Source organism: Pieris rapae, chromosome 18, assembly GCF_905147795.1.
Source record: "Pieris rapae chromosome 18, ilPieRapa1.1, whole genome shotgun sequence".
In the NCBI taxonomy this organism is placed as follows: Eukaryota; Metazoa; Arthropoda; class Insecta; order Lepidoptera; family Pieridae; genus Pieris; species Pieris rapae.
Genome location: NC_059526.1, coordinates 6,625,460 through 6,647,511, shown reverse-complemented (window position 1 = coordinate 6,647,511; position 22,052 = coordinate 6,625,460). Strand labels below are relative to the sequence as shown.

Below are 22,052 nucleotides of genomic sequence, written 5' to 3'. Positions count from 1 at the left end.
TATAGCAAGTGATTCCGAATTAATATTTTGTATCACGTGATGACAAGTTCCCAATATCAGCGGATAGGCATAGAAATAAAATAGTAAAGTCTGCGAGGGCTATCACTACAAGTATTAGAAGATTCAGTGTAGTTGCGGTATAGAAAAAGTCGAGACTAAGAAAATGGTCATGTTTTCTCTATAAATGGTATCTCAATAATTACTTGAAAAAATATCATTATCAGAAAATACATTAATTACTCAGTGTATGTATAATCTTATCTATGCCACCGGAAATAACTGAAATAGTAATTGGAAAACGCAATATATTGTACGAATTCAATGTCACAGTTAATATAACGTTCTTTATTCAAATGCATTCATATTGATGAAATTTATTAAAGAATTTGGTATTGTATTTTTGTATGTTGTTCTAAGTTAGAACGTTGATATAATCCAACCGTATACGTAACCAAAGCTAATAAATATAATATGAATAAAAATAGAATTTGAATTTAGATCTAAATAGTCGTTACAGATACCGGCTAACATCTTGAACTAATGTCCTTGCCTACGCAGAAGCGATTTTTAGGTATCACTGAGAGTGATAGAGTGACGTGTCGATCGTAATTGGTAATCATCAGTAGACCTTTGCATCCCACTCTGCGATACGATGCGCAAACTTGTACCGAGAGTACCGAGAGTTTTTTATGCCGGCTTTTCTCTCGGCCTACACCCTCTATCTTCTTCGCCGTAGATTAGGGATGCCTACAGGTTCGAATTTAATGACGTGGAATTATATAAAGTTTTCAATATTGCCTTGCTTTGGAGTTTAATTGACCAAATAATAACTACTGCACCACCTGTTATGTTGTCTTTATTATTAACAAATTAAAAATGAAATAAGCGCCATCTCTAAGAAATATAAGGAACTATTGTAATATGTTCTGTTATGATCTGGTGGCAGGTACAGAATAAGTGCGTTATCTATCATCGGCGCTATCTCACAAATTGCGCGAATAAAAATAGTTTTACTCTATAATATTAAAAAAGTTTTGAAATTTTATGTACTTATTATTGCTAAATTAGGCTAGATTATAACTTTAAAAAATGGCTTAGCTAAGAGGCAATTTAAAAAAAGTATTGAAATATCTAGAACATACAATATTTTGTGTGGAAGATAATAAAAAAACATTAGGGTTGAAATACATTTATTTTACATTGAGTAACTAAGAATTTTATGCTTAATTTAACCTATAATCTAGGACAGTAATAAATAATTTCAATTCCTTATAAACGGTAGAAGACTTATAAAAAATATTTTACAGTACCTATTGTAAAATCCTGTGAAATAGTGGCTGAAACTATTGCAAAGGAAAGATAATTATTTTCATTGTATTTGGTTGTCAAAGTAAATTTAGTTTAATTCATAGAAAATAATAAAAATAATTAATAAAAATGTTAATTTATGTTAATGTAAATTATATTTTATTGTTTTGTGTTGTTTTTTTTATTTCCAGCACTTTTAACACATAAACAAATTCTTGAACTATCTTGTATGCAATAAATTTTAAATAAAATTAAAGTTAAATACATAAAAAGTAAGTTATACAAATATTTAACTGTATGTATAATTAAAAAATGTCTGACTGAAACAGACAGATTCAATTTCTGTGAATAGAGAGAGAGTTTTGTCACTTATAAACTTCAGATTTGTTCTTTGTTATAATAATATCAAAAGGGAAGTTATAAATCCTTAAGTATATGGTATTTACAAATACGAAAAACTACTGAATAGTCGGAACTATTACAATCTAAAAATAATTAATAGTATTTTTAGTAATTTACAAGTCGATTATAATTTTATATCTACTTGAAAATTAATGAAATTAATATGAGGTAGAACGTAAAATATAACTTAAGTACATATTGCAATTATTTACATTCTTACATTATAAATTAAAATTTTCACAATCGATCCTCTGTCGAAATTCCAATGTTTTGGTTTACAAATTGGTTAAATAAAATCTACTAACTTTTACATAGTAAAGTAGATAGTGATACACCTTTAGACAAGTACAATATTATAAAGTAGATAGTGATACACCTTTACACAAGTACAATATTGTAAAGTAGATAGTGATACACCTTTAGACGTGTACAATATTGTAAAGTATAATCTGGTTAAGTTAATGCAAAACACACTCCTTGATTGCCCAAAAAAGAAAACAAATCTCAAAATTAAATCATTAACCTGAAGCTAACTTAACAACAATATTTATAAACATACTTATTATTATATAAGCACTAAATATTGATACTTAGATTCCTTTATATTATAGAAATAATTTAAAATCAACACTTTCAAATATTAACAAAGATCTATTTACATTTTGTACAAAGTAAAATAAGTTAATACTGTAAATTATATTAAAGCTTAGGAGATAACATTAAATAATATCAAATTAATCAGTCGATTCTACGCATATCTATAGTAAACAAACACTTATGTTTTTATAGCATAGGAGGGACAAACAAGCAGGAGGCTCATCTCATGCCGCCCATGGACACTCAATGCCAGAGATTTAGTACGCTGCCAATTTTAAGAATTTGTAGATACCGACAAACATTTTGAACAAATGTCGCCGGCGCTGTAGTGATTTTAGGTGGAGAGGGGGGGGCAGAGTGACGTGTCGAACGCGTGATTGATAAATCAGTTGACGTTTGTGTCTATACGATGCGCAAACATTTAAACCCTAATGCTCAAGAAGTTTGCCGGTATCTGTAATCTTTTTCTTGAATACCCTAATTAGAATTGGTTCGGAAAAGTGGACTTCCACAAAAAATGCCTTAAAACACTCTGTGGTGGAACGACGGATGTCGGTATGATTCGGATGGAATTTCTTTACGTACTCTGAACGTGGTAAATGAAACATTATTGAAAGTCTTCGTTCATTACTTTTAGGTCGCTAATAATTTTAAAATAATCCTTAAACCACGCCTGTATGACTGTACGCTTTCCATATTTGAATATCTGCAAAGTGGTTCAGAGAAGAAAAGTATTCACGGACTGTCACAACTGTTAGTAAGTATAAGTAAGACCTAATAATTGGAGGGCTAAGCTTTATAGTGTGCAAAAATTTAATACTTTTTAAATAGATTTTGTGTTTTGATTTCAAGTTATACAGTTACCGTCAATATTACTTTTGTTCGAAAAATGACGTTATGGTAAAACACCACGGAAATATGAGGCCCAAGACCGAACGCGATGGAGACTCGCTGTGGACGCCCTCTGCCCCACCTAGGGGTTATAGGACATGAGAGAGAGAAAACACCACGGAATAAATTATATAATTTTGTTATTACACGATCATAGACGACGTGAAAGAAAACGGAACCTTCTAAGACCATCAACAAAAAAAATATGCGGCACTGATTTCAAATTCAAATAAGTATTTTTTTTGACAAGTTTTTGACGCTTTTTATTTTTTTTAATATAACAGGAAACAAACAGGCAGGAGAATCATTTCAGGGTGATACCGCCGTCCATGGATATTCAATGGGCTACTCGCATGTGCGTTGCCGGTTTTTTAAAAATTGATACACTCTCGAAGGACGTACTGAAACGCGGTGACAGGTTGATTTCTAATTATTTAAAACATTGATTCCGGTAATTAGGGATTTCTCGTCTGAGGACACCCAATATATATTGAGTACCGTTTTCATAGAGAATTAAGCAATATTCTAAAGCTAGACTATTGGATCAATATCATCAATCAACTCCTTAAGAAGCCTAATTACAAACGTGATGGTCTCTTTTCGACCGGCAAATCTCGCAGTGCACCCTGCAGCACCAAACAAACCGGCATCGGCACTTTTCCTCGTGATCCCTGACACGGGTCTGATACCCTCGACCACAGCAGAGCAGCCGACAGCCATCAAGCCCGGCTGAAGTCCTGTTGCAGGTCCGGCCGCGGGTGCCGAGAATGCCGAGTCTGAAGATTAAATTGGGGCATGACTATGTGATTTAATTTTTTGGTTAAAAATTTATAAAGAGCAGTGGCTAGTGGCTTCAGCGTGCTACTCTCATACCGAGGGCGTAGGTTCGATCCCCGGCTGTGCACCAATGGACTTTCTTTCTATGTGCGAATTTTTAACATTTGCTCGAACGGTGAAGGAAAACATCGTGAGGAAACGATTGCCTTAGACCCAAGAAGTTGACGGTGTGTGTCAGGCAAGGCTGATCCTATTTGCCTATTAGTTTTAAAATGATCATGAAACAGATTCAGAAATATGAGGCCCGAGGCTAAAAAATAAATCAGTGGCGCTTCAACCTCAAGCTGAAGCCAATACTGCTGCATCTATATAAATACAACATTTTATTTCTTATATACTTGTGTCGTATGTGTTATATTTTTATGGTTTGTACTTACTCATCATTTGGTTCGCAGTAGTCCGGCGAGTCTTCTAAATACACAAGATCGGTTTTATTTGGTTTCTTCATGTCTGCGTGGAGCGGTCTTAGTTTTCTTATGTTCTTTCCTTTTTTTCTCTCCACTACCTGAAATTATAATGAACTTATAATCAAGGTCGTCTAACATCAATTTTATAATTAGTATCAGAAAACTAGTCAGGATCAGGACCTGATGTTAAGTGACACTGGCACTGCCAAAAGGCTCGCAAACGCGCTGCCGGCCTTTTAAGAATTGGTTCCCTCTTTTCTTGGTCTTACCTAAGACACTAAGTTGAATTGGTTCGGAAATACCTCAGTGGACAGCTGGTTCCAATCTTCAGTCTTTTAAAATACCAATGTTTAAAAGATCGGCAACGCACTTGCGAACCCTCTGGCGATATGGGCGGCATCACTTAAAATCAATTGAGCCCCGTGTCCGTTTGCGTTCTTTTGTAATGTTTAAAGAACTTTATTTCTCATTACAAAACAGAAATATTTTATTTACATGAGAAACTTAATATTAATATGTATATATTATATACGAGCGAGATACACGTCGCCATTAGCCGTAACAATTTTAGTCAGCTATGTTCATTCTAACATGCATCTTTAATGCCTTTTTGAATTTGTCAAACACTCCAATATTGCGAATTTGAGATGGTAATTGATTAAATAATTGCACACCCTCATACCTAATAGTAAGGGCATAAAAAAAACAATTATTACCTTAACGTGCGATGCGCCTTCATACCGCGTTGACAGAGCGTCTCCCACAAGTCTCAGTTGGGGCAGTCTTCGCCAACAAACCCGCACAGAGCAAGACCCAGACATCCCATGGCATTTACACACGCGTTGCATACGACCACGGACCGCCTGAAAAACATTAGAATAATAATTAATTAATAACTGGTCCTTTTAGTATGTGTTTGTTTTTATATAATTTTTTCGCTGCTTTTCTTATCGGCAGGTGGCACAGTGCAGAGAGGAATGGCGGGATTTGGAGGCCTTTGCCAAAAAAAGAGGCACACAGATGCACCAGAATTGGATTATAATGGAAATTTGTTTAAATGTATATAAAATATATGTATATACTAGCGGATCCGACAGACGTTGTCCTGTCTACACGTCTTTAATTTCAAAATTTCAATTTTTAATAAGCCATTTTGATGAAAATTATTATTCAAATGTTATGACATCGTTATAATTCTGCGGGACGGCTTCTTTAAATAATATTTTTTTGTTTAAATAGACTGACAGTCAATATTCATGTCTTATAGCGCCATCTTCTTTCGAAGATTGGCATCATGGTTATGTCTGGATGCTTGCTTCTGAACAAGGATTTGGTGCTTTGACCAAACTATTAACATACAAGACGTGCGTTTGACAGATGTCTTTCAACCTTCCACTTTGCCTTGTATGAGTTCAAAGATATTCAAGTTTCCATTTCTAACCGTCATGAGGACTTATTTGTTCTTCTATCTACTGGACGGTTGCATTTTGTCGATAAATCTTAAAAGCTTTTTTAAAGTCCTGTCAGCATCCAGGATTCTACGCCGAAGAAAGGAGAAGACAGAAGAGGTAACATGTCGCAATGCGCGTACTATGTTCAGATTTATTTTTTTCTTAATAAATTCTAGTGGATAGGTTAAGTAAGTTGAGATTAATCTACACTTACCCGTCGCCCAGCTTCATTGTTGTGTAAATTCATCAATCCTTCATCGGTTTCCTTATTTTCCTTCGCGTCAATGAAATCTCGACTAAAAATCTCTCCGTATCTGATATCCTAAAATATATTATTTATTTATTTACACTAGCTTAAACATAAAAAGAGGTTACATAAGTTAATAGGCAACGGGCGGCCTTATCGCTGATAAGCGATTTCATCGAGACGAACCAAAGCAAATACTAATAATAATAGTTAATATTCTTAAAGTTAATATGCGTAGTTGGCGAAAATTCACATTCATTAATTAAATTTTAATAAATGGAGGAAAATTTAATTACGCAACGGAATATGTTTATTTTAATTGAACATCATGAAACCAATTGTATCACAAAACAATAAAAACTTAAAAGTTCAAGTAACGATAAATAGATGGCACTGTTTTAAAGTTCACTAGATAATTGAATTACTCCGATAATCTTTATCTATATTAGCAGGCCGACTTGAAAACAAATTAAATGAAATAATATTGGGATCATACAGATACAGTACCTCAGAACAGCCTCCCCACTGCCAATGTCTCGGAGTCCGTTTCCTCACCCTAGAATCACAGGAGCACTCATTCAGCTCGCCGCGGCTACAGGCTCTAGCAACAGCATGGGCCAGGGCAGCTGATGATAATGAATGGACAAATGCTGCTTCACGGGACTCTGAAAAAATACAAAATATTCTCAGCCATGACCTGTGTATTTAAAATTGAATTATGGCCGTCATCAAAATTTTAAGTATGGCCATGTTTCTGTTTTCCCGTCTTCCCCCCCTTTTTGTCAGCAAAAGTAAGCAAACCTCTCAAAAGTAATAGACATAACACTATTAACTTTTTCCTAAATCCTCGTAAATTAGCTTTTCAGGTATAGACAATGTGTGGGTAATATTTGTAAAAAAGTAAGTAATTACTGTTAAGACTCTAACATACGCCGATGACTTTGAGGATTTGACCTCTACTACAAACAATAATTTACTAACGCCATCTAGTCTAACAAAATAGTGAATAGTCTAACAAAACTACGTGAATACGAAACCAATTATTAGCTAAATATAAAAATTTACAAATAAATATTGGTCTAGAAAAAATGGTGGCTGCCAATTATTTAACTAGTACATACATGATTTTTTTACATGTTTAATTCGTTCTGAGGTTAAAACTTTTTAATGTCAGTATTGCTAAAATACCGAAACCGAGTCATCATCATCAGCTGACGATGGACTCTGATGGTTGGTACTGGATCTCGAGGATGGTAAGCAGTAGACATACCGTCATTGAGCTCGTTGTAATCAGCTCAGCGAAACGATACTAGAAATGTGACTATATGAACCTGATGATGGACTCCGAAGGTGAGTAGTGGATCTCGAGGATGGTAAGCAGCAGACATACCGTCATTGAGCTCGTTGTAATCAGCTCAGCGAAACGATACTAGAAATGTGACTATATGAACCTGATGATGGACTCCGAAGGTGAGTAGTGGATCTCGAGGATAGTAAGCAGCAGACATACCGTCATTGAGCTCGTTGTAATCAGCTCAGCGAGACGATACCAGAAATGTAACTAAATGAACCTGATGATGGACTCCGAAGGTGGGTACTGGGTCTCGAGGATGGCAAGCAGTAAACATACCGTCATTGAGCTCGTTGTAATCAGCTCAGCGAGACGATAATAAAAATGTGACTATATGAACCTGATGATGGACTCCGAAGGTGGGTACAGAGTCTCGAGGATGATAAGCATTTGACATACCATCATTGAGCTCGTTGTAATCAGCTTAGCGAAACGATACTAGAAATGTGACTATATGAACCTGATGATGGACTCCGAAGGTGGATACTGAGTCTCGAGGATGGTAAACAGTAGACATACCGTCATTGAGCTCGTTGTAATCAGCTCAGCGAAACGATACTAGAAATGTGACTATATGAACCTGATGATGGACTCCGAAGGTGAGTAGTGGATCTCGAGGATGGTAAGCAGCAGACATACCGTCATTGAGCTCGTTGTAATCAGCTCAGCGAGACGATACTAGAAATGTGACTAAATGAACCTGATGATGGACTCCGAAGGTCGGTACTGGGTCTCGAGGATGGCAAGCAGTAAACATACCGTCATTGAGCTCGTTGTAATCAGCTCAGCGAGACGATAATAAAAATGTGACTATATGAACCTGATGATGGACTCCGAAGGTGGGTACAGAGTCTCGAGGATGATAAGCATTTGACATACCATCATTGAGCTCGTTGTAATCAGCTTAGCGAAACGATACTAGAAATGTGACTATATGAACCTGATGATGGACTCCGAAGGTGGATACTGAGTCTCGAGGATGGTAAACAGTAGACATACCGTCATTGAGCTCGTTGTAATCAGCTCAGCGAAACGATACTAGAAATGTGACTATATGAACCTGATGATGGACTCCGAAGGTGAGTAGTGGATCTCGAGGATGGTAAGCAGCAGACATACCGTCATTGAGCTCGTTGTAATCAGCTCAGCGAGACGATACTAGAAATGTGACTAAATGAACCTGATGATGGACTCCGAAGGTCGGTACTGGGTCTCGAGGATGGCAAGCAGTAAACATACCGTCATTGAGCTCGTTGTAATCAGTTCAGCGAGACGATAATAAAAATGTGACTATATGAACCTGATGATGGACTCCGAAGGTGGATACTGAGTCTCGAGGATGGTAAACAGTAGACATACCGTCATTGAGCTCGTTGTAATCAGCTCAGCGAGACGATACAAGAAATTTGACTATATGAACCTGATAATGGTCTCCGAAGGTGGGGACCGGATCTCGAGGATGGTAAGCAGTAGACATGCCGTCATTGAGCTCGTTGTAATCAGCTCAGCAAGACGATACTAGAAATGTGACTATATGAACCTGATAATGAACTCCGAAGGTGGGTACTGGGTCTCGAGGATGGTAAGCAGTAGACATAGCGTCATTGAGCTCGTTGTAATCAGCTCAGCGAGACGATACGAGAAATGTGACTATATGAACCTGATAATGGACTCCGAAGGTGGGTACTGGATCTCAAGGATGGTAAGCAGTAGACATACCATCATTGAGCTCGTTGTAATCAGCTCAGCGAGACGATACTAGAAATGTGACTATATGAACTTATTAATATTTAATATTAAATAAATATTAGGTAATATTTACTATAATACCACTATATTTCTTTGAGTTTATTGAAAAAATAATCAATTTCAACGATTCGTCTTCCAGTTGAAATTTTAAATATTTTTCTTGGTTCTGAAACCTACGAGTGCAGCATGTTATATCTAAGCCAGAAAATGAAATCAGAGTCAATCAGACCCAGTACCCACCTTCGGAGTCCACCATCAGGTTCATATAACACATTTCTAGTATCCTCTCGCTGAGCTGATTACAACGAGCTCAATGACGGCATGTCTACTGCTTACCATCCTCGGGATCCGGTCCCCACCTTCGGAGACCATTATCAGGTTCATATAGTCAAATTTCTTGTATCGTCTCGCTCAGCTGATTACAACGAGCTCAATGACGGTATGTCTACTGTTTACCATCCTCGAGATCCGGTCCCCACCTTCGGAGCCCATTATCAGGTTCATATAGTAAAATTTCTTGTATCGTCTCGCTGAGCTGATTACAACGAGCTCAATGACGGTATGTCTACTGTTTACCATCCTCGAGACTCAGTATCCACCTTCGGAGTCCATCATCAGGTTCATATAGTCACATTTCTAGTATCGTTTCGCTAAGCTGATTACAATGAGCTCAATGACGGTATGTCTACTGCTTACCATCCTTGAGATCCAGTACCCACCTTCGGAGTTCATCATCAGGTTCATATAGTCATATTTCTAGTATCGTCTTGCTGAGCTGATTACAACGAGCTCAATGACGGCATGTCTACTGCTTACCATCCTCGAGATCCGGTCCCCACCTTCGGAGACCATTATCAGGTTCATATAGTCAAATTTCTTGTATCGTCTCGCTGAGCTGATTACAACGAGCTCAATGACGGTATGTCTACTGTTTACCATCCTCGAGACTCAGTATCCACCTTCGGAGTCCATCATCAGGTTCATATAGTCACATTTCTAGTATCGTTTCGCTAAGCTGATTACAACGAGCTCAATGATGGTATGTCAAATGCTTATCATCCTCGAGACTCTGTACCCACCTTCGGAGTCCATCATCAGGTTCATATAGTCACATTTTTAGTATCGTCTCGCTGAGCTGATTACAACGAGCTCAATGACGGTATGTTTACTGCTTGCCATCCTCGAGACCCAGTACCCACCTTCGGAGTCCATCATCAGGTTCATTTAGTCACATTTCTAGTATCGTCTCGCTGAGCTGATTACAACGAGCTCAATGACGGTATGTCTACTGCTTACCATCCTCGAGATCCAGTACCCACTTTCAGATTCCATCAGGTATCAGGTTCAGCAACTTATTTTACTTGGTTGTACAAGTTGCACTTGAAACTTGACAACTCTAAATTTGAGTTTTGTTTGGGTAGGTACTTATATACATATACTTATAACATACAATAATTTCCGAAGTTCATGTCCTCGCCTCACTTGATATTTCTTTTTATATTTTGGCATTTCTAAAAAAATCCGCGGGTAAAAACTAAAATACGCAAATATTTAATTATTATTGGCTTCGACACACAAGCGTAGTCCTCCCGTCGCAAAGCGTTGAGGTGGACTGAAGACAAGCCGCATGCAGGGCTCGCGGGTGTGAAATTGCGGAGGGAAGCCCATTGCGCTTGAGTTTATTTACCTTTTATTACTTTCCATGCCCAGGAAACGAATTAATACAAATTTTTTTTTATCAAAATAATAATATATGCTATATCTAATAATACGTGTAAGATTAAAATAAATCGCATAAACCGTTTTGGAGCGAATTTGTAATTTATGTCTAATCTACGGTTCGATGGTAAATTTTTTTTTGGGAAATTGGTATTGCTTTTATCTTTTTTGATTTTATCAATCGATACAGTAGGCTTCAACCCACAATATATATTTTTTTCAAATGCATATGAGCGACAGTTCTTCCAACAATTTAATTTAAACTAGGGCTAGTTGACCGATTTGAGCACTGTTCAAGCCTTAACATAAACACCAAATAAGAACCCCCCCCTTATAGTGCTTACGTAATACTGAAACGGTTCCTAACACGAAAACAGTCCAGCTCTTTTTTTTTTACAAGATTATAATGGATAAACACAACCATGCCCATGTAATATCTAGTACACTTATTTTGAAAAAACAGTTCACTGACCGACAGCCAAATTAGATGACCCCTGCATCACCGCTTTTGGTTTGACACATCATCAATCGATAACTCAATGAAGGGTCAAGACGTTCTGGCCATGAGTAAATCCATCAGTACACATGGATAAGACAAGTAAAAATAAACAAAACAAATGATTCCTTGAATGTCTTGAAGTGTGGGCTTTAAACTAGAAAACGTAGTCATGAAGTTATTTTTGGTTTGAAATCTGTAGAGTATTTATAAGACGAAGAACGTCAGTATTGACGATGAATTTACTCTGAACTGTGTAGGAACATTGAAGTTCCTTCATTGGTCTGAAATTGCTAAATATAGGAACCAGAATACTGAAGCTATCTTTCAAATTTTAATGAAAATTATTTGCAGGAGGATTGCAACTGAAAACTTTCATATGTATACCAACGGCGATGCAACGGCTGTCCCGTGATCATTTCTAATAGGCAAGTAATAGACATTTGGCGTAAGAGAGGAATGTTTTCCTCACGGCGTTTCCTTCACCGTAAGAGCGAGTGTTAAAAGCGCACATACAAAAGTCTATTGGTGCACAACCGGGGATGCAACCTATTGGGTCGCAAGTTAAAAACACTAGACTAACACTCCTCAAAAGCAATGCCAAATAGTTATGTAAATATCATAATAAATTCGTGTTTAAATTGGAATTATATTATCTTTCTTCTGATTGTAAAATTACCTCCATGGAGAGTTCCATTACTGATTACTGGAGGTGATTCTCTTTAGACTTAATACAGAAGGCAAAGAGAAATAAGTTTGCCGAACAATACGTTGGTGGAACTAAAGACTGACTATTTCTGTTTGTTACAAAGTTTAATTTCTCCAAATATCTTAAGACAGTCGGACACCTGTTAACAATAATTGACATCACAAAGGATGCGAGTTCAAACGCGCACGCAGCTTTGATCCTTCATTGTTTATGTATGGTACTGTGAAATTATCTAATTTTGTACGCTTCGTATTGAAAAAAGATCGGAGCTAAGCGGGGAACATAATGGTTTTTGAACTGATTTCATGTTATCAAAAATGGCGTTTGCTATTAATGGCACAGAAGGAAATGAACAGGCTGATTATCTAGAGTTAGGTGATAATCACCGCCCATGGACTCTTGTAAATCTCTGGGCCCTATTGTGCCCATATTGTGTCATTAAACTTTAAAAAAATCTATCAACAAACGGGCAGAGAAGAATAATTATTTTTAGCGAAACTGGTCTTAGCTGAACTTCATGTCTTACGATATTCTACGAAAATCAATCTATAAAAATGTGTTTCACTATTGAAACAGCCTGAATCGATACTAAGTTACCTCCAAATGTCATCTTTGATATTGTTATTTCAAACTCCGTACTGTCCCATCTTTGACAGCGCGCGGTACGCAAACTCAACATTTCAGTCGAGTTTGTAAACACGACTGGGAGTATTTAGGATATAATTACTAATAAAAGTATAAAAACATCACTTACTAAATTTAAGTACCCCTCCAAATATGTCAGTAGAGTTCTGAACGGTACTGCAGTTCCACCTGCTGTGTCTGAACTGATGTTGACATTCTTCGACTGTTTGCATTGCACCTGTTTGAAGCACCTGAAATCAGTAACAATGTGTAAGACAGCATTTTAAGTAAAAATATCTGTCTTAATTATTTGGTAAAAAACAATTATTTTCAACGGTTATAAACAGCTTGTAAAAAGCATATATAACGGTTATAAAAAGCATATATTATGTATCCAACAATGGTTTAAAAAATCTCAATGTCTAAATTACACTACGTCACTCATAATAAATTATAAAAAAAAACATAATTTGTTCATATATTGTTTATATATTGTTCACAGTACCCTTATATAATTCTTACCGCTGTCATTAGAATTTAGTCTTATTAGGTAAAATCTAGCCCAAATAGATGTTCGTGAATATTATTCGGCTGTGAGTAGTGTAAAGATTTATTTTTTTATTTTATTTTTTTATTGAGTACTAGTTGATTGCATTTAGATAGGGATTAGGGATTAGGGATAGGAATACGGAAGACTTGTTTGCTTGGCAAACCGTCTCTTTCAGGCTGTACTTATTTAATAGTAGTAAGGAAAAACTATTGTTAAAGTGCATTGCGATACTATGTAAACTAGTTATTTAATACCTAAACACGACATTCTATTACTGGCTATTGTAGTTAAAAAGCTACTCAAAAGCACTCGAAACATCTTAAGAAATAAATTAAAAAAAGAAACACAAATAGATTTTATTTTAATGTATATCATTTAGTTAGAGGTAATTAACAATAAAGAATAAGTTGTTTCATATGTAGTAAAATGGCGGGACAAATATAAGCATATTCTAAGTACTTCAATTCATTACTAAACGCATACAAAATTATGCGGGTTGAGACATCAAAGGAAACGAACGGATGTGTGCATAAACTCAGTACGAACCATTGCACATTAACATAAGTCATAACCATAATAAGAATGTAAATAAAAAAGTATATTCCGAACATTAATTTAGCTTACAAGTGAAATGAAATAATAACGTTATGTTTTTGCATTAGTTCGGTGGCGTTGTTAAAAGGATGATCAAATGCTAAATGAACCTCCTTGTTTGAAGATTGGTGTAAACTGGCTTTAATCTTTTTTTTGGAATGGAATCTCGCTATTGGCCTTAAGGGCCTTTACAGCTCAGCTCGAGCTGTTTTGGCGAGCGTAGCTCAGCCTGAATGGGCGTTTTTCTCGGACTTGTGAGACTTGAACCTCGGCTAGCCGTCATGGGGTGGTCAATGGCCTGAAGGGCAGGAGATAAGCTCACTGGAGTGACCGAAGACGAATTTACTTAATTCCTATACTATTAAGACGAATGTTAATTAGTAATGGTTGTATAATATAGATTTAAAATAGATTAATGTCACTTAATATAGCCATTGTTTTATTGTATGGTCACATTTAAATTAACAATACAGTGGCTGGATACCGACAGAATTATCGTTTGAATCTACAATTACTCAACACGTTAAGGTTGGCACAAAATAAAATCTCAACTTTAAATGTCTATATTAATATAATCTGTGTTGCCAGTGAACTTAAGTCATTATATATAAATAAAAGCCTATTTTAAGTCCTTCGTAATTGTAGATGTCGAATCTTCATTCGTTACATATTTTTTTTAGATAATATAATAAACAATATATATATAATAATAAACACTTATGTTATATTTTTTTTACATTTAGGTAGAAAAACAGAAAACAGATTGACTACATACATACAGTTATTACATACAATATATATACATTAATTAATTCAAGTAATTAGGGTTGCAAGTATTCACCATGAACTATCTTTTTAAATTTACAAATACTATTGTGAAAAATATCAACTTCAGTACACACAGCATTATAATATTGGCACATTCTAACGAGCGGAGATAAGTGATAGTATATAAAAGCGGCCAGTTAATTTTGATATAAAAAGAAACATAATATATGGGAGAAAAAAAGCTTTATTGTGCTTTCATACAATGAAAAAATGCCAAAGGTATATATTCAGATATTTTTTAATACTACATCGTGTAGCATCCCTATTGAAGAGCATTAATGAGAAATCGAACCTAAATGGTTGCTCAATTCAAGTATTTTCTATCCAATTTGCAATTCGCAAGCGTCGGCGTAAAACCAGACATTTAACGACATTATCAAACTTAATGGCTAATTAATGAGCCGTTAATTGAAACTTTATATTTAACCGACTACATAAAGGCGGACTTTTGATGCACATTATTTTTAAATTCCATAATTACACGTTAAGATTGTCTTTGAAATGTTTGGAGGAGCTTTAGTCTTTTTGTTAATGACGCAAGTGCGTATTCGGCTTTTTAAGTATTTTATATTTAGGGTGTGGGGTTATTTGTCAGATATCACAGTGAAATCTAGAAATTTATTTTTCACAGTTTAGTGGAGTCGATCTAATGTCATGTCAAAGACATATGTACATGCTGTACATATGTCTGTTTATCTTGTAATTTCTGAAAGATTTTTATGTTATTTTATGCTTGATTGACAATAAATTATAGATTAATGGTAGTTTAATAGTATTTATTATTAATTGTTGTCTTGTATTCCTTTATATTGTTTTGTTTCTTTTGTGTGTAACTAAACATTTGTGTAAATTTGCTTACTTTCTCCATATTTGAAAAAAATCAATTAAAATTCAGAAATTTAATGAGGGATTATTATGGCACTGAATAATAGTTATTTAAGAATTGTTTTCCTATAAGTTATCTATACATTAATAATCTATTATGATTACGGAATTGCTGGATTTACCTACACATATTTATTTCCCTCCTATTCAAGACTTTTTCTGATTAATATTGTTTTCCTTATCTAACATATAAATGCAGTAATCTAACACATCTAAATTAATTATAATAATAAGCCCTTTTATTTTCTGCTTTACAATAGTTGGTAGTTGCTATATAACAGTGAATAAAATAATCGATTTTTCATAGTAGGTTAGCTTAAATTATGTAAGTACATAAATATATATTATCTATTTATGAATAAGGTGATTCTTTACATAATGAAACAGAATCTTACAAATTTATTAAAAAAATAATGAGGTATTAATTATCTAATTATGAATTTATAAACAGCGTGTATTAATTATGCGCACGAGTTGTTAATTGTTAGCAGCTGTTTTTAAAAATAATTTGATACGGCACTATCTTCTATATATTCTCATAGAATATAGTCTATAATAGAATATATTATAATATTATATACTATATAAACCATACCTGCACCATTTTATCAGACAGCATACAAAGCTGCCTTTGTCGGTCAACCAAGTACTCCAGACTCTGACAGTTCTCTTTATGTAAAGTTGGAAATGTCTCCACTGATGTATTGCTGGCTGGTGAGAGGACTGGTGCTGCCAGATTCCTGAAAAAAAAAGGGATTTTTAATACGAATTACGGCATAGAACCTTGTATGCATACAGCATAGGAGGATGAATATTTCGTAGATTATTTTATTTGAGGTATATTTAGCTTGTGAACTAAAATAAATAAGTCTTAATACTAGTTATGAAAATCTGAAATTATATGAGTCATTCCAATTTAGAGAAATGAGACAAAAAAAACTATAGGTAACAAATTTAAAAGGCAATATTTATTTTGTATAAGATTTACTATATTTATCATTAAACCCATTAAGGTTTTTTAATAAGGAATCAACATATTTAATTATTTTAATCAACAATCCAATAAGTTAAAAGTTATTTTGTTTCCTATAAGACGGTTTGTTGTGTTACTCACACTGTATGGTATGTGATTCAGTACTCTATTGTGGCTAGACTAACTTACGATATGGTTCATCTTACTACGCCTAGAAGCTCATGGAAACATACAGCTTGCTAATAGTTCCCAACCTGCTACGTTGTAATAGATTAGATAAAAAAATAATAACCAAAATACACATAAAAATTATTACGTTACATTTTGTATTAGAAGTTTACATAGACATTCCTCATTACCAATATTAGTTTTGTATGCTAAGGTACTCGACCCCCAAGCCCATTCAAAAACCAGATTCAACGCAAACACAAATGTAAACCAATAAATTAAAAGCAAATTAACAAATATTTGAAGTGTAACTTGCATTAGCAAAATCACGGGATGCCAAGTCGCATGAGCGAACGCCAACATTAAAGCCCGGCTCGCAAACATCCAAGATCGCTAGAACAAACATAGCTAATTTGCTTGTTTTACATTTCCTAGCTCAAGAACCGACAACGACTTCCGAACAATAAATAACAATGTTAAACATCGCCCTGACAATTGAAGGGAGCTTAGCGCAAGGGCCCTCGTAAACAATGCATGTAACTTAGGTAATTAGTCTAGAGACGTCCGTTCCTCAGGAGTTCCAACACTCGAATGAACTTATGAAGCCACTCGAAGAAACAAAACTCGCTATTACCTACCCTCAGCTTTTGTTCTTTGGCATTCTCTATTCAAACCGGCCAATGAGAACGGGCGCGGCACACTACGTTGATTGGCCGACGACCTCCCTTGAGTGCAAGTTGAAATAAAAAGTGCTCGGGTAAATGAGAAGTGGCGTCCCTTTTCCTCTTGCTTACCGCGTATATCCTCGTCCCAGTCGGGTTTTCGTTTTAATTGCAAACATGAGAGGATGTACTACAGGGTAGCGAGACCTTGAGTGGCACACGTGTACTAGGGATTGAAGAGTATTAAATGGGGGGAAGAGTTCCTTGTGTTATGTCATCCATGATGTCATGGGACTAGCGTTCAGCCGGGCTATATAGGTCAATTAAAAGTTTACAATATTGTACATGTCTCTTGTAAAAAATTACTTTTTCTAGCGAAGTGGCTTGTGAGGGCTTCTGAGAAGCTAATCTAGGCGCACTCGGGGAATAAAAATATTTTTTTAACAATGTCGCAGTGCACTTTAGACGGCTTGAGGATTTCGCGTTGTATTTTGTGTATGATTTTTTACAAAATTGAGCCTCTTGTGCGTGTTGTTCTACTTTTGAAATTAAAGTTAAGGTATGTGATAAGAAAGGTTCTTTATTTAAAAGCCTAATTAAGATTTTTGTAGCGTTGTTAGAAAAATTTACATACATTTTTAATACTTTAGAAAATCAGTCATACTTTCTAAAGGCATTTAAAGCAGAAATTGTTGTAAAATGCAAACACTAACGAGCATTACTTATAGTTCCGAGTCCCGCAAAACCTTCGTTAGTCTTGGCAAGGATTAATCTGTTGCATGTTTTGTAGCTATTGGATTATATACAATTAATAATAATTTTATAAGTAATTATCATTCTTTAATAATTTAGTTATTTTAATATTATTTAATTATAACAATGTAATAATTAATATTACTACGAAACACTACGTTTACGCGACTTTCTTGATAAAATATTATTAAAAAAAGGTTTCATATTTTTAAGAATCCGATAGTAAAAACACTCATATTTGCTTAAGATATCTGACTTGTCCCGTTATGTAATATAATAAGCAAGATCTTGCTGAACAAGAATGGTGTAGCCATAAGTCATATCTTGTAAAGGTGTGTACACGCTGGTGTTAAATCTTTTACGAGATTTATTTGCAGCTTTTGAGCTATAAATTTTACTTTAAATAAGTATAAAATCAAATAAGCAATAATTAAATAATGAACAAATGACTGATTTTTCAAATTTAGATTTATCGTGGCAACTTTGAATGCAGGTAGACTTATTTTTTCGACTAGTACGGGAAATCTAAATTATATCTTATATTATATCTTATAAATTTAAAATGATCAACTACGATTGAAATAAAGTGAAATATTCGAATTGGTAAATCGAATAAATAAGTCATTTTTTAATTATCAATAAGTTTCACAAGTACAGAACATAATTTATATAAAAGGTACAATAAAATCTTACATCAAAAAACAAACAAAATTTAAAACTTATTGCACATTTTTAAGAAACTTTGTTTATTTTCAACGAAATACTAAAAAATCTCAAAATATCCCATTGCAACACAGTGGGTGAGGAAAATATAAATGAAAATGCTTATTTCAAAATTTTGAAGGTAGCTGCGAAAATGTAGGATGTCAACACGGGTGAATTTATTTTCTAACATTTGTATTCATTTTAGTATTAACGCCAAGAATTTCAAATGGCTATAACAAGACTTCTCAAGGCTGCGTTGGTGGGATGGAGTTGTCAAAGTCCTCGAAACAGTAGGGTGCGAAGTTGAACACAACATGATGGTTACTAAACAATTTTTTTTCTGACTTGTAAATCCATTAAAAGCCCGGGTACTTTATTTATTTTCCTAATACAATCATAAGTTAAATCACTCAGAAACTAATAATGTATTACGATTTTATAAAAATTTATAAAAATTTATTTTATTTATAATATTTATTTGAGTATTTATTAAAATTGCATAAAACTCATTTTACTTACTTCAGCTTAACTGCAACAACACAGCTTGTCCTCAAACTGACATTTAAAAAACTTTAATTTAAACCTAGAAAGCGAAGCCTGTAAAAAATATACCTGATTAAGTGACCATAGAACCATCACAAATTGTTATTATTATTTTTTTTTAATTCATATTATGTATTTGCTTAAGAAAATTACAGTAATTTCAAGAGCCCGCCAAAATGCTCTAGGCAAGATGGCGTCGTACCAATCCCCATGACGTAAAATGGCAGTAGTAGACGTAAACAAACGTCAAATCTCACGTGCTAATTATCATTCATAAATTACCTTACACTATCTTTCACGTGACCTAGGTATAAAATCAATATTTATTAACCATCGATTTTTTTATAAGTCAATCATTATAATACATATTTTACCATGGTTTATACAGATAACTTTCAAACACACTTCAATTTTCAACCTGTGAAATAGCCAATTGGCAATATTAATATGATTTAATGTATACACACCTTACTATTGACATAGACGTGTGAAATGTCAGCTTTGACGGCCTACAAGTGTGTTTTATGAGAGGAAATTGATTTTAAACACGGCTTCACTACAAATGTACCTTACATTCTAAATTATACAAGAATTATGGTAACTGGAACGCCAATAACAATTAATCTCTGTGAACTCTATATCAGAGAAATAAAACTTATCTTATTAATTTACTTCTTATATTGTAGTTAAAACAGTTATGGTAAAAACGATAAACAAAAAATACCAATAAATAAAAGGTTATGAAAAAAGAATAAATAAGATATACAACTTATTTTGTAGTAAAAACTATTCATTTTGATGTTAAGTGATACCGCCACCTATGAACAGTCACATCGCCAGAATACCGGTAAGTGCGTTGCTTTATGTTCTATATTTTAGTGGATAGATGGTTCATCAAGTGATGGAGAGTATAAAACCGCTTAAAAACGCTCAGTTGGAACAACGGACATCGATTTAAATATTTTCACGTTTATTTATTCACTAAAAATTAATTATGATCTTGATTGAAGAAGCTGACTTCAATTAATTAATAACTCTTATTGGTACTTATAAGACTTTCAAATTATTCTCATTATACCTTCACGGTAATTTCTCCTTCATTATTCCATTACCAAAGTTTGTTCAACAATTTGTGGTCACACTATTAGCACGCCACCGTTTATAGCTCACTTCACATGGGCCTGTGAAAATTTATTTCATAAAAATACGGACGTTATAACAATGGAGTAGAGCTCAAAATTCTCCAAATTATAATCGAGTTATGATAAGATAGGTGTTATAAAAAGTGACCTAAAATCAAAGCGAACAGTTATATAAACTTGTTTACTTTTGAAAGTTTTTTTTATATAGAAAAAAACTTTCAATCATAAACTATAGACTGGCTATTCCAATAGCACAGAGTAGGGTAAGATATATTTCAAAGTCACGACTTGACTGTTGTCTGTGGCTGGGGTTTCAAATTGATGATGATTTTTGCAAATCGATAAAGTACTAATATAGTCTGTGCGTACTGGCATTAACCGATAAAATGTCCTGCAGAACTAAACAATGTTTTTTGTTATGTTGACAGCATGGTCAACGTCATTTAAGTTGGCTAGTACATTTTCATATTTAATTTTGTGAAATTAAAAGTATGTCAAGGTGCTTTAATAGTTGTGCATGTAGAAAGATGAAAACTAAATATGAAATATTTGTCGACACGAGCTGTCATTTTTATTCTCCGCACAGACTAGTAAATGAAATAATATTGCGTTGATCTTGTAATAATAGCAAAAATAAAAAATATTTTATACAATCGAGTCATATGGTCGTAATACATAAAGGCCATGCCAAGATCTCGATCTCCGAAGAACAATCAAAGAAATTTGCTAAGCTTTTTACCAAAGAAAATTATTACCTTCATTTCTTTCTTTGGTTCACGGAAACCGCAATTTCACGTTGAATGCACAACTAACATTTTGTATCAAAATGCCTTCCTTACTTAATTCTTGGAATTCCTCTACAATGGTAACTCGAATGCATATGAAGACGAATCGAATTTGTATAACGAATATTTGCTACTGAAGTATATCTTTTAATGAAAAGGTAGAATTGCATGAAATTAGGACCTTATGTTAAGATTTTCTGAACCTAAATCTGATTAATAGCCATTGAAACTTAAGTGACACAAGCCAGCCAGCCAACTTTATTTATTATTTTCACACTGTCCTTGAAGGAGTTTCACAGCACCCTTTCAAAGGGAAACAAAAGCTTTTTTTTTGATGTGAAACATCTATAGCCGCACGTAAAACGAATTTCTGGCGTGGCGACGCATGCCGTGGCGACGCGTCGCCACGCTATATGATATACAGTCTAAATGCAGTAGTAAATTTCACATTAAAAATATTTAATGAAAATAATGTTTATTCAACAAATAGTCATCGTTATCTGGAAAAAAATCGTAATATTTTATTTTATCATTATAACATATTTAGTTCCTATCACAGTTTGTTCTTTTCTGCTTATTACTTTTACAAAATAATGTCGATGTTTCACATCTGCCAGGAGTCCCGTGACGGCTCACATTTTTTTTTACAGAAACGGACAGAAGTTTGAGCGCAATA

At 34.3% G+C, this 22,052-nt stretch overlaps 1 protein-coding gene across 1 annotated transcript in view; it reads right to left on the bottom strand.

The window, feature by feature from the left end:
• Positions 1-3,445: 3,445 nt before the first annotated feature.
• LOC110995545 (protein Wnt-1-like) overlaps positions 3,446-22,052 on the bottom strand; it is a 62,864-nt gene continuing 44,257 nt past the window's right edge. Inside the window, exons 2-8 of the mRNA XM_022262752.2 lie at positions 16,241-16,385; positions 12,919-13,039; positions 6,648-6,805; positions 6,108-6,215; positions 5,159-5,305; positions 4,413-4,540; positions 3,446-3,974 (exon numbers count right to left, since the gene is read on the bottom strand). Coding sequence (XP_022118444.1) covers positions 3,773-3,974; positions 4,413-4,540; positions 5,159-5,305; positions 6,108-6,215; positions 6,648-6,805; positions 12,919-13,039; positions 16,241-16,385 — 1,009 coding nt within the window. The 3' untranslated portion in view covers positions 3,446-3,772. The remainder of the gene's footprint in view (positions 3,975-4,412; positions 4,541-5,158; positions 5,306-6,107; positions 6,216-6,647; positions 6,806-12,918; positions 13,040-16,240; positions 16,386-22,052) is intronic.